Raw genomic sequence first — 14,894 nt, forward strand, 5'->3', positions numbered from 1 at the left:
AAAAGTAGTCATTGTGCATAGACTTGTATAGTTTGTTTAACTCTGCAATCATTGGTTTGTAAAGTGAAAAATATGAGTCTCAGTGTCACTCCGTTATCATGGCATTGCCCAGGATTAAATTGTTTTTATTAACCGTGTGTGATAACGCTGTTCGTATGGTAGGCTTTTGATGTTTTCAAAGCTTTTAATTGAGGATCAACATGAGAACAGATGCACTTGCTTAATTATGTTTGTTAATAATTGTGCTTATTGGGGAAGCGGTGTTAAAACCAGGCCAATTTACAGCACAATGAAGACAGTTTAAAAGCACACCAGCATAGTACATTTCTCAACATGAATAACGCCATAATTTATACACTATGCAAAATGGTAATGACATTTCTAGTCAATTATCTCCTAGGAGCATATTATTTATTTATATCATATCTAATTAATTTTTGATTGTGGGGAATACTAGATGAGAAGCTTCTCATAAATCATCCTTACTATGTTATAAGACTTTACACAGCTTATTGTTCTCTATTTTATTGTTACTACTCTCCCTCCACATTGTAAAAAAGACAACTTAACCAACTGCTTAATCAGCGTAATTTTGCGAGTTGAGTGGACTTCAGAAGGACAAGAATTTGAGATAATGTGTTAGTGTCAACAAACTCCCCTCAAAATCAGCTGAATTTAAACAAGCTTGTTGAGTGAAATTACAAATTCATGTTTGCTTAAAACAACTCAACCTTTTCCACTATTTTCATATTTCCCAGCATGCTATCTTGCAGGTTGATTTTCAGAATTGCTTGTTTCAATATCTGTATTTTTGCATGTACTTTGATTGGTTGATTAATCGTATGCTACACAAACATAAATAACAAAAAAAAATTATAATCTGTTTGTAGATGGACTTATTGCACCTGTTACTGAGATGTCTTTTTCAGTTTATATGATTAAGGTAGTCTCAATAAGCAATATTCTCTACCTTGGCAGTCATTCTGAATGCAGGTTGCGGGTGATTAAAAAAGTTGGATATCCACTCTGTGGCTGAATTCCAATAGGAAATACACATCACTTTGCAAGCAAGCATAATGCGAGTTGTAAACCAAGAGTTTCAACCCACTGTGTTAGGGTGTAACTCTCAAAGAAAAGCCTTATGATAAATGTCATGTCATAAAGTGTTTATTTTTAAAGATACCATGTTCACTTAGGCCAGGCCTGGGCAATTATTTTCCATGGTTGGCCACATTAGAATATATTTTGTCCATCGCGGGCTAGAATCATATTACAGGATTATACATCATGTGTGTGACTGTGTTGACAGATATATCTACTGTAAATCACCTCCAGATATGCTACTTATTATACTTTATTAACATGCACAGAAATAAACCACATCCATGTTCTCCTTTTGGTAGGTATTTTCATTATTAAACATGCAATGAACTACACGGAGGGAAAAGTACACTGTGCATTCAGCACCACGGACAGAACCCTTGTTAACGGGTATTTACAAAAACACAAGAAAGGGAGAGCTCAACATTACATTTAAACTTCTCAATCAGTGTGGGGAGTGAAGTCTCTGATGGGTATTGACTATAGCAGTGAAATCAGGTATAGTTTCTGACGTCGTTATGAGCAGGATTGCTGAGAGGTTAGTCAGTAAGAGATGATCTGTGCCTTGACTTATTATATTTCATCACTGAAAATGTATGTTCACATACATAGGTTGACCCAAACAGTACAAACATCTTCTGAGCATGACTCCTAATCTTTGGAAAGTTTTGTTCATCGTGAGATGCATAGAACCTCGTCAGTGACATTGTTTTGAATAGTTCTCCAATCACTGCATCAGACTGAAGATCGATAAGCTCAAGTTGCAGGTCAGTGGGAGCGTTATCCACATTGAAGGTGAAAGGAGAGGAAACCAACAGCATGTAATTTTCCAACACTTTGAAATCCTCAAAACGACGAGAAAAACTCACTGTTCAAAGCAGGCAGCAGCGATGTATACTTCTCCCGTTGGTCATCTGATAGGGAACAGACTAGTAGAGTCGGAAGGTGGGGGAGATTGTTGGCTTCTACTTGGTGGGTCAGGAGGAGTAATTTTCCTTGAAGGCTTTGACAAGGCTGTGCAAAAAGGCCCTTCCCTTGTAGTTTGGAATTCAGTTTATTCATGAGGGACATGATTTCCATGGTGAAGGCAGAAACAGCCAACCATTATTTATCTTGCAGTTGAGGGAAATCCACATATTTTCCTTTCATTTGCAAAAACTCAGCAATCTCCGACTTCAGGTCCAACACCCTTTCAAGCGCCTTCCCCAAACTCAGCCATTTTCACGTTTGTGTGGTAGGGGAGATCTGCATGACCCGACTCTGTCTCGTCTAACAGTGAGACAAACTGCCTGTGGTTTAAAGATTTTGCTCTTATGAAGTTTACCACTTTAGTGACTGTATCCACAACATGGCTCATTTTCAGAACACATTTACAGAGCACCTCCTGATGAATAATGCAATGCATGAAAATCATTTTCTGATCTGGGTTCAGCTCAGCTACTTGATCTTGTATCCTTTTCAAAAGGCCAATGTTTTTTCCTGCCAAGTTTGGGCACCCATCAGTGGTCACACTAGATAACTTTTCACAACTCAGTCCCAGCATTGCCACACACTTATTAACCTCCTCCAATAAATATTTCCCTGTGGTTGTGCTCCTCATTGACTGCACTGAAGCAAGCTCCTCTGTAGTTTCAAAGTCTGGGGTTATGCCTCGTAAGAATATCAACAACCGCAAAATCATTTACCTTGTCTTTCAACTGCTGTTCCATATTCTCTGCAATGTCCTCAACATGCCGTTTCACTGTTCGTCTTAACAGGGAAACATTTTCAAACAGCTCTCTTGTCGGGGCAAAGTATTGCTGCAGAGTCAATTAAACATTATTTAATGAATTCGCCCTCAGCAAATGGCTTGCTATGTCTAGCAATTTTGTGGGACAGTACATACAGTTGAAGTCGGAAGTTTAAATACACCTTAGCCAAATACATTTAAACTCAGTTGTTCACAATTCCTGACATTTAAACCTAGTAAATATTCCCTGTCTTAGGTCAGTTAGGATCACCACTTTATTTTAAGAATGTGAAATGTCAGAATAATAGCGGAGAGAATGATTTATTTCAGCTTTTATTTATTTCATCACATTCCCAGTGGGTCAGAAGTTTACGTACACTCAATTACTATTTGCTAGCATTGCTTTAAATTGTTTAACTTGGGTCAAACATTTCGCGTAGGTCTTCCACAAGCTTCCCACAAGAAGTGGTCCCGTGTGGCTCAGTTGGTAGAGCATGGCGCTTGCAACGCCAGGGTTGTGGGTTCATTCCCCACGGGGGGACCAGGATGAATATGTATGAACTTTCCAATTTGTAAGTCGCTCTGGATAAGAGCGTCTGCTAAATGACTTAAATGTAAGTTGGGTGAATTTTGGCTCATTCCTCCTGACAGAGCTGGTGTAACTGAGTCAGGTTTGTAGGTTCCTTGCTCGCACCCGCTTTTACAGTTCTGCCCACAAATTTTCTATGGGATTGAGGTCAGGGCTTTGTGATGGCCACTCCAATACCTTGACTTTGTTGTCCTTAAGCCATTTGCCACAACTTTGGAAGTATGCTTGGGGTCATTGTCCATTTGTAAGACCCATTTGCGACCAAGCTTTAACTTCCTGACGGATGTCTTGAGATGTTGCTTCAATATATCCACATAATTTTTCTACCTCATGATGCCATTTTTTTGTGAAGCGCACCAGCCCCTCCTGCAGCAAAGTACCCCCACAACATGATGCTGCCACCCCCGTGCATCACGGTTGGGATGGTGTTCTTCGGCTTGCAAGCATCCCCCTTTTTCCTCCAAACATAACGATGGTCATTGTGGCCAAACTGTTCTATTTTTGTTTCATCAGATCAGAGGACATTTCTCCAAAAAGTACAATCTTTGTCCCCATGTGCAGTTGCAAACCGTAGTCTGGCTTTTTTATGGCGGTTTTGGAGCAGTGGCTTCTTCCTTGCTGAGCGGCCTTTCAGGTTATGTCGATATAGGACAAATTTTACTGTGGATATAGATACTTTTGTACATGTTTCCTCCAGCATCTTCACAAGGTCCTTTGCTGTTGTTCTGGGATTGATTTGCACTTTTCGCACCAAAGTACATTAATCTCTAGGAGACAGAACGCGACTCCTTCCTGAGTGGTATGACGGCTGCGTGGTCCCATGGTGTTTATACTTGCGTACTATTGTTTGTACAGATGAACATGGTACCTTCAGGCATTTGGAAATTGCTCCCAAGGATGAACCAGACTTGTGGGGGTCTACAGTTTTCTCTCTGAGGTCTTGGCTGATTTCTTTTGATTTTCCCATGATGTCAAGCAAAGAGGCACTGAGTTTGAAGGTAGCCCTTGAAATACATCAACAGGTACTTCTCCAATTGACTCAAATGATGTCAATTAGCCTATCAGAAGCATCTAAAGCCATGACATCATTTTCTGGAATTTTCCAAGTTGTTTAAAAGCACAGTCAACTTAGTGTATGTAAACTTCTGACCCACTGGAATTGTGATACAGTGAATTATAAGTGAAATAATCCATCTGTAAACAATTGTTGGAAAAATTACTTGTGTCATGCACAAAGTAGATGTCCTAACTGATTTGCCAAAACGATAGTTTGTTTACAAGAAATTTGTGGAGTGGTTGAAAAACGAGTTTTAATGACTCCTACCTAAACTTCCGATTTCAACTGTAGCTAGCTCTCGCAATTCCGTTGTTTGATGAATGCAGTTTTGTGAGAAGTCCTTGCTGCTTTTGCAACTGAGAAAGCAACTCTTTCGATGCACTTGCCATCTGCAAAATATACATATTCCTATATTTCTCTGCGTGCCTCATCTGGAAGTGTCGGGACAAATTGTAGTCTTTCAAGACAGCAATGTTCTCTTTGCACCCTCAGCACACAGCTTTCCCTGATAACTCAATAAGGAAATATGTCGATGTCCACTCTTGCTGGAACACTCTACATTCATTGTCTACTTTCCTTTTCTTTGAAATCTTTGAAAAACGAATTTTTGCGCAATTTATAGCTAGCTACTATTTGTAACCGTGACGTGTGTGTCAGCCTGTCAGTCACTGTCTGTCCTCGTGCAGTTATTTATACGTTCCTTCAAAATAAATGTCCCACAAGCCGCAGGAGTTTAATCATTACACAAAGGCAAGTATTCAATGGTCTTTTAATTTGAATAAGAATACATTTCTCAAAACTTTMGTAAACCAAATTCTTTATGTGATCTGGGCATAATTCCACAGGCCACAATGAATCTAGTTGCAGTCCACATATAGCCCCCAGGTCAACCTTTGCCCAGGTTTTACTTAGGCACTTGCTTGGTGATGGCTAAAGTACTAAAATACATCGAATACAACAATGCTGTCTCTGTCGCTAACAAATACAGTCATGGGTGGTAACTACAATTCACTGGAAAGGCACTCTGGGAAATATGCAAATAAGGTAGAATACATTCTCAAGTTGAATTGTATGTTCACTCAACCTAAAATTCAAAGTTGAGTGAACATACAATTTAATTTGAACACGTATGTTGGGTCAGCTATATGCCCAAATGTTGAGCCAACTCACAATCGTATTGTACGTTGAATCAACATGTTTATTTTTTCTTATTATTWTTWTTTTTTACAGTGCATCCCTCTCATCCCTCCTTTTATTGTGAGACCCAGGCTACTGAGGAGTTCATCTATCGCTCATTCCACCGACTCCCTCCTTCTATCCCTCCCTTCATTGTGAGTCCCAGACCCAGGCCACTGGGGGGGTTCATCGAGCTAATTACCCACGGGTCTCCTGTGCATCTGCACCCGGGCCGCGTTGCTAGGCAACAACACACACACACAGAGGAAGAGAGGGCGAGGCCGGAGGAGAGAAAGCGATGGAGACGCTATCTGGAGGAGCGAGAGGGATAACAGGAGGAATAAAGAGGAGGACAGTGCACCTCACTTAGAGGCTGTTATGCTCAGTGAGGTGAACGTAAAATGGCTACTGACCCCTGCTGTGTCACTGTTTAGCGGTCGACATTAGAAGTGTCAAAGTGTATTTTGGCTAGACACACAGCTAGAATCCGCACAGCTAGAATCCAGTTTCGACCACCATGGTAATAAATGGCTTTGGTTTTCATCTATATTTGGCATCCATTTTGGTTTGTTTGCGAGGATTTCATATTATTTGAATGTAGCATGCCTCAGTGTATTCCACTGCATCCGCCAAGGATATCCCAACATCACACAATCATTGACAAGAATAATCAAAACAAATTGAATATGCAAACCTCTAGGTATGTAAATATCCAAACTGCTGCTGATTCACCAGCTGTCAGTTGACAATGACACAACCCAAGGTCAGAGATGTGAGATCATAAAGGCAAACACACACACACACAAACAAACACACTTGTGTTTTCTATCCTCATGGTGACTTAAAATTGATTTCCATTCAAAACCCTATTTTCCCTAACCCCTAAACCCTAACCTTAACCTGTGACCCATAACCCTAACTCCTAAACCTAACCCCTCACCCTAACCATAATTGTAACCCTAATTGTAACCCTAAACCTAACCMCTAAGCTTAAAATAGCCTTTGTACACGTGGAGATGTGGGAAATGTTCTCTTCCAAGGACAGTAAAAATATGAATCTATGTATACTGTCTAGGTGCAGTTGAAACTTACACCAGGTAGGTGTGTGCTTGTAATTAACACAAACCACGACACCTGCCATCTATTCTCTTCTGGCTGGAACCATCAGCCCAATGGGCAGCCTAGCTGATCATGACCTGTATGGGTTATACTTTACAATACAGAGACAATATTCCATAGTAATAAAAGCTGTATATTCCAATGTAATAACATGGATATTAGGTAGATTATCCGTATGGAATAAGGCCTATAAAATGGGACACCTTGTGAAGCCAAAAGGTCGGCTGCACGTCTGTTCCCGGTCAAGGTCACCCTGTCCACTGCCATGCCACATGTCCTGCTAGCTATTAGTCCATCAGGACCACTCCTTTATTGCCCACGCTATAGGGAGACAGCCAAGCTCACTGCTGACACTACAGATCCAGRGATACATAATACAATCACAGACAGCACAGAGATCACACACTAAACACTGCTGGGGGTTACTGCACCTAGAACCTAACGAAGGTACAGAGACAGAGTTAGAAGGAGAGAGAGAGCAAGAGAGAGAGAGAGCGAGAGGTAAMCTCTGAAAATGTAAAGAAGTGAAGTATAGGGTGAATATTCAACATTAAACACGCATAGACTGTAAAGTTGCCAATAGTGCATTGTCACATCTTCACGTTTGTTTTGTGCTTGTCCTTACCTCGTACATCTGCAGAGAAACGGGCTGAATGTCTGGAGACAAAGAGCTTGAGTTCCTGGTCTAGGTTACAGTCGATGAGGTTGGTGTCCCATGAGCGAATCCCTGCACAGAAAACAAAACAAAAAGACTGAGGAACAGAAAAACATCAGTGCAAAAACCCACTTCATCTATCACTAGGCAAGTCAGGCAGAAGCTGGCACACTATGAATATTCCCCATACATGTTGCATCAAGGGCCTTCCCAGCTAGCACATAACATTGTGAGAACCATATGTTTCTTAGAGCTTGGTGAGAGCGTGGTTGTCCTATGGTTAATTTGCATACAACCTTCCCGTAACGTTCTGGGAATGCTGCAGGATACCCAGCTAGCACATGATGTTCTGAGAACCATATGTTTCTTAAGTGGGAATTTCAGTACTTCAGCATAACGTTTCCTACAGGTTTCCTAATGGTTCTATTTAAAGTAATGTTCTCAAATTGTTTAGAGAATGTTAAGAAACATCGTTCCTCTGTGGGAGTTTCAGTACTTCAGCATAACGTTTCCTACAGGTTTCCTCATGGTTCTATTTAAAGTCATGTTCTCAGAATGTTCAGAGAATGTTAAGAAACAATGTTCTTCTGTGGGAATTTCAGTACTTTAGCATAACACTTTCTGCAGGTTTCCTCGTGGTTTTATTTAAAGTCATGTTCTTAGAACATTAAGATAACGTTCCATAAAAAACACAAGAAAACATTAGTAATGTTCAAAGAACATTCTAAAAATGTTATTTGAAAACATTTACATTCAGTTCTCAGCATCAACAAAACTCTGTCTATCCTCTATCTTGTTACGTGTGCAGAGGTGTGTTGGCTGTGCACACTAATTGGCACTTGTTTCCTTTGAAATAGGGTCTGTTTGAATAGACTAAAGTGAACAGCTATGTATGAGTTAAAACAACATGTCATGCTAGCTCCATCAGTGGTCTAATTCCATTGATAGAGAACAGGAGATCATAGATTTGAATCTCACTGATGCCGTGCTACAATAAAAAAAAGAAATGTGTTTGCATGATTAGTGCCTAAGGATATGAATTTCCATGTGTCCTATCTGTGCCTGGAGTTCAAAACAGTTAACCTAAGCTAGCAGGGTTATTGAAAGACTCATTGAAACATGTTCTCAGAACATTATTGAATTACCTTCAAATAACTTMTMATTTCTKTTCTCAGAAGRAAAATAAAACCYCACAGGAAAGTAAAACGTTCTCAGAACCTCCCTTGCTTTGGTCTGCAGCTGTGATTATTTGGGATTTGAACGTCTTTTGATGCAGGTGTAGCTGTATATTGGTCTAGGCATAATGATGTTTGAGGCAGGATATACAGTGCCTTCGGAAAGTATTCAGAACCCATTACTTTTYCCACATTTTGTTATGTTGCAGCCTTATTCTAAAATAGATTTGTTTTTCCAGCAATCTACACACAATACCCCATAATGACAAAGCAAAAAACGTTTTTTTCCCTATGTTTGCAAATTTATTAAAAATAAAAAAACATAATTACCCTGTTTATTTGCAACGTAAAATTAACATTCCCAGAACAGGCTAAATATTTACTTCTGTTCTCAGAACGTTGAAAAAACATTCAGTTTTACCGGTCAGGAAACTTATGGCTTCATTCCCATAACCAATAGGAAACCAAAAATGTACATTCCCACAACTTCCAAGGAACCAAATGTGTTAGCTGGGTTGGCAACAGGTCCAGATTTGTTCAATTTATAAGTTTCAATGTTGTCACCAGCATCTATTAAACATTGGTCTCACTCTTCCAGTTCATTGGGCCTGTCCTGGAATTAAAATATACCATTTGGCATGAGAGAGGAAATCTATAAATGGAAATATCTATAAAGTGTTTTAACTTCAGTTTGCCAGGTGCTGTGGGTGGTGCTGCTGGCCAAGGCTGAGTCATGGGGTATGTTGTTGTTTATCAGCTCTCCTTGGCACTGCTGCTTATAGCTTATATATATATATATATATATATATATATAAGAAATTAGTAAAAAATAAAGAAAAACCAATGAGTAAGTGTGTAAGTGTGTCCAAACTATATATATATATATAGTTTGGACACACTTACTCATTGGTTTTTCTTTATTTTTTACTATTTTCTACATTGTAGAGTAATAGTGAAGACAGCAAAACTATGAAATAACACATTGTGTAGTAACCAGAAAAGTGTTRAACAAATCTAAATATATTTTATACTTGATATTCTTCAAAGTAGCCACCCTTTGCCTTAATGACAGCTTTGSACACGCTTGGCATTCTCTCAACCAGCTTCATGAGGTAGTCACATGGAATGCATTTCAATTAACAGGTGTGCCWGGTTAAAAGTTCATATGTGGAATTACTTTCCTTCTTAATAATGCATTTGAGCCAATCAGTTGTGTTGTGACAAGGTAGGGGTGGTATACAGAAGATAGCCCTATTTGGTAAAAGACCAAGTCCATATTATGTCAAGAACTGCTCAAATAAGCAAAGTGAAATGACAGTCACTCATTCCTTTAAGACATGACGGTCAGTCAATCCGGAACATTTCAAGAACTTTGAAAGTTTCTTCAAGTGCAATCGCAAAAACCATCAAGCGCGATGATGAAACTGTCTCTCATGAAGACCGTCACAGGAAAGGAAGACCCAGAGTTACCTCTGTTGCAGAGGATAAGTGCATTAGAGTTAACTACACCTCAGATTGCAGCACAAATACAGTTGAAGTCGGAAGTTTACATACTCCTTAGCCAAATACATTTAAACTCAGTTTATCACAATTCCTGACATTTTATCCTAGTAAAAACTCCCTGTCAGTTATGATCACCACTTTATTTTAAGAATGTGGAATGTAAGAATAATAGTAGAGAGAATGATTTATTTCAGATATTATTTTTTCATCACATTCCAGTGAGTCAGACGTTTACATACACTCAATTAGTATTTGGTAGCATTGCTTTTAAATGTTTAACTTGGGTCAAACGTTTTGGGTAGCCTTCCACAAGCTTCCCACAATAAGTTGGGTGAATTTTGGCCATTCCTCATGACAGAGCTGGAGTAACCGAGTCAGGTTTGTAGGCCTCCTTGCTCGCACATGCTTTTTCAGTTCTGCCCCAAATTTTCTATAGGATTGAGGTCAGGGCTTTGTGATGGCCACTCCAATACCTTGACTTTGTTGTCTTAAGCCATTTTGCCACAACTTTGGAAGAATGCTTGGGGTCATTGTCCATTTGGAAGACCCATTTGCGACCAAGCTTTAATTTCCTGACTGATGTCTTGAGATGTTGCTTCAATATATCCAGTCATTTTCCCTCACATGATGCCGTATTTGATGAGTGCACCAGTCCCTCCTGCAGCAAAGCACCCCCACAACATGATGCTGCCACTCCCGTGCTTCACGGTTGGGATGGTGTTCTTCGGCTTGCAAGCCTCCCCCTTTTTCCTCCAAACATAATGATGTCAATATGGCCAAACAGTTCTATTTTTGTTTCATCAGACCAGAGGACATTTCTCCAAAAAATACAATCGTTGTCCCCATGTGCAGTTGCAAACCGTAGTCTGTTTTTTTATGGCGGTTTTGGAGCAGTGGCTTCTTCCTTGCTGGGCGGCCTTTCATGTTATGTCGATATAGGACTCGTTTTACTGTGGATATAGATACTTTTCTACCATTTCCTCCAGCATCTTCACAAGGTCCTTTGCTGTTGTTCTGGGATTGATTTGCACTTTTCGCACCAAAGTACGTTCATCTCTAGATGACAGAACGCGTCTCCTTCCTGAGTAGTATGACGGCTGCGTGTCCCATGGTGTTTATATCTTGCGTACTATTGTTTGTACAGATGAACGTGGTACCTTCAGGCATTTGGAATTGCTCCCAAGGATGAGCCAGACTTGTGGAGGTCTACAATTTTTTGGCTGATTTCTTTTTGGATTTCCCATGATGTCAAGCAAAGAGGCACTGAATTTGAAGGTAGGCCTTGAAATACATCCACAGGTACACCTCCAATTAACTCAAATGATGTATATTAGCCTATCAGAAGCTTCTAAAGCCATGACATCATTTTCTGGAATTTTCCAAGCTGTTTAAAGGCACAGTCAACTTAGTGTATGTAAACTTCTGACCCACTGGAATTATGATACAGCRAATTAWAAGTAAAATAATCTGTCTGTAAACAATTGTTGGAAAAATTACTTGTGTCATGCACAAAGTAGATGTCCTAGCAAATTTGCCAAAACTATAGTTCGTTAACAAGACATTTGTGGAGTGGTTGAAAAACTAGTTTTAATAACTCCAACCTAAGTGTATGTAAACTTCCGACTTCAACTGTAAATACTTCATAGAGTTCAACTAACAGATACATCTCAACATCAACTGTTCCGAGGAGACTGTGTGAATCAGGCCTTCAATGCTGAATTCCTGCAACAAAAAAACACTACTAAAGGACACCAATGAGAATAAGAGACTTGCTTGGGCCAAGAAACACGAGCAATGGACATTAGACCAGTGGAAATCTATCCTTTGGTCTGACGAGTCCAAATTTAAGACTTTTTGGTTCCAACCGCTGTGTCTTTGTGAGACGCAGAGTAGGTGAATGGATGATCTCCGCATGTGTGGTTCCCACCGTGAAACATGGAGGAGGAGGTGTGATGGTGCTTTGCTAGTGACACTGTCTGTGATTTATTTAGAATTCAAGGCACACTTAACCAGCATGGCTACCACAGCATTCTGCAGTGATACGCCATCCCATCTGGTTTGCTCTTAGTGGGASTATCATTTGTTTTTCAACAGGACAATGACCCAACACACCTCTAGGCAGTAACAACATTGACCCCAAAGTGCAGATAACAACTAGTAGGCCTATAGGACAAAATAAGGTGCAACGCATTGACGAGCAGTCTGGACACGGTCAGGGCCTGGGATAACATCATGGAGGTGATGAAGACACAAACAGTAGAAAACCAAAGGGTGAAGCCTGGGCCTGTGCTGATTGATTCATCAGGAGAGAAAATGCCCTCCTAGAAGATGACGAAGTATTACTGGAACTGTGTGCACAGCATGATGCAGCTGTGTCCAATTCCTGATTGATATCTGACATGACCCATTCAAACCAGACATTCAACAACACATGCAACAACCTAAGTACGTTTTTTTTTCTCAATGAAGTTCCTTTTCACATAATAGGCTACGCAACCAAACACATAATAATAAATATATAAATATTATAATAGGTTTCAAAACAAATGTCTAGTTTTCCCTTTAAAATCCCTTAGGGAATTAATGTAAAGCATGCATTCTTTGCAAAGGCATATGAACAGATTTGCCATCATAATGAATACATTTCTCTTCAAAATATAGGCCAAATCTACTAAGCATAACCAACAATTTAGTGAATATGGCCTAAAATATGAACGTGTCGAATTCCATCATATGTTGTTTTTATAATCCATGCAATTCTGTTAATAGTGTGTTTTTACTGTAAACGATAAAATACAGGAGAAAACCATAGCATGAATTTTCATTGGTCACTCCTATGCAGTAGGCCTCAGCAGGTTTTTCAATGTTCCACAAGTTTACGAAACATGACGCTGTAATCCGCCCACACATTTTTTCTTCCGCCACAGTTTCTTCTTGTCATGCCAACCTGTATGACCACCCAGGACCCAACCAATGCTGACAGACGAAACAAGCACCGTCATTCCCAAACGCCTTTACGTTTATGTTTGAATAGTGCTCCCTACGACTTTCCGTAGGGACCGCAGTGCGGAGTGGGCCACGCCTACATGCCGGTGTCGGATGAGAGAGACCATGATACAGGAATGAGAAAGCAAGGATGAGGAATGGAATGGGTCTTGTTGGGGCGGGCACGGTGGATGATTTAAGATGCAGCAGCAATAGGAGTGTTATCACGCATGTACATAAAGCAACATCATGTTCAAAATATGGAACTATTGGAGTGCGCGCACCTGCCAATAAGTRGACTAGCCTACACCCTCCTTTGTTGTTCTGTAGGCAAAATGTGACACAGTGGAACAAAAACTGTCCCAGTAAGTGCGAATGCAAAGTGTAGCAATGCTATATACCACCAAAAATATATACATTTTTTTATGGTTTAGGTGTGGGTAAAGGGCACAATATAGGCTCGGGCCCCTCTATAACAGTAGGCCTATGAATACATTTCCGACAACTAAACAACGGATGCACTAAACCAAAACATGAAAACATTTATTGACGCAGGTGGTCTATATCCTGGCCCTGATCCGCATCACATCCCCAAGAAAAGCAAAAACATGTCTTATTGACGCACAATAAGAATGCTGAATCATTCCCGAATCCCGACAGCTTTTCCACGTGTGTGACTGATTTAAAGTAACACTGCAGAAGATATTGTGTTATGGAAAGGTAGGCTTTACCTTTCCATAACATAATATATTCTGTCCTATAGAAATGGTGTATGGGGGAAGGTGAGGGGGAAATGGTGTTGAGGTGTGGACCGATGCCATCTGTTTGATTTGCGCTAACCACAGATTTGCAGACACCACACTGGGATGGGCCGTGCGCGCAGCATGCAATATCACATCACTAACAACAACACAATCATGTTCACGTTTTTCTGGTTGCCCGAGAGCTTCATTGCCATTAATGCCTATGGAAGTGGATGTATCCAAAATTAGATAGTGTTATGCGTAAAGTAGCCTAAGTTACAAAAACATGGATCCAGACTTGGCGCATGATGTAGGCCTAGGCTAGTTCTTCTCACAATATTCCAAATAAGATAGAGTCTAGTTGTAGCCTATGACAAAGCATTCAGCACATAGTGTTGTTGCTGCCGCTACCATCATAGGCTAGCCTACACCACATCCTCAACATCGTAATAGGATATCGCATTCCTCAATCTTCTTACCTTTTTCTATATCGGCAATGGCACACTTCAAGTGCTCCTCCGTGACCATTTCCCCAATAACCACAAGCAGGTAAAATTTGCTGTCAACAAAACGGTGCGAGAGACTCGCGGACATCGGGGATGCCATAACGTTGCTAGAGCTGCTTAAAGTCTCAATATCTGCGGACTCCACAAGCGTCGCCATCCTCGCATTCACACCAGGCAGCACACACCCTTGTCCGGCTACGGAGTTGAGTGATCGTCACCAGACTTACAGTGCGCCGTGAAAGGAGTGGTCCTGCTTTTATACCTCCAGACATTGTGTCATGATTTGCAACCGGAGGAGGAGAGGGACACGATAAATCGGTGCTCTGGTGCGCTCGCGCTCCCATCCACAGCGAATCAAACTATGGGATCAATATCATGCCAAATGTAAATCACCAATCCACAAATATAAATCACTTTCGATAAATGTAAATCACCAATCCATAAATGTAAATCACTTTCCACAAATGTAAATCGCTATCCACAAACAAACACCCTTTTAGTTATATTTGGAAAACGATATATTGCATTAGATTTTTTTTTACAACCGCATATATAC

At 40.3% G+C, this 14,894-nt stretch overlaps 1 protein-coding gene across 1 annotated transcript in view; it reads right to left on the reverse strand.

Moving 5' to 3' along the window:
• Positions 1–14,610, reverse strand: part of LOC111963851 (microtubule-associated protein 1B-like) — a 52,335-nt gene extending 37,725 nt beyond the window's left edge. Inside the window, exons 1-2 of the mRNA XM_023987403.2 lie at positions 14,312–14,610; positions 7,397–7,498 (exon numbers count right to left, since the gene is read on the reverse strand). Of these exons, the coding sequence (XP_023843171.1) occupies positions 7,397–7,498; positions 14,312–14,495 (286 nt within the window). The 5' untranslated portion in view covers positions 14,496–14,610. The remainder of the gene's footprint in view (positions 1–7,396; positions 7,499–14,311) is intronic.
• Between the last annotated feature and the right edge of the window lie 284 nt (positions 14,611–14,894).

Source organism: Salvelinus sp. IW2-2015, linkage group LG5 (assembly GCF_002910315.2).
Source record: "Salvelinus sp. IW2-2015 linkage group LG5, ASM291031v2, whole genome shotgun sequence".
Classification (NCBI taxonomy): domain Eukaryota; kingdom Metazoa; phylum Chordata; class Actinopteri; order Salmoniformes; family Salmonidae; genus Salvelinus; species Salvelinus sp. IW2-2015.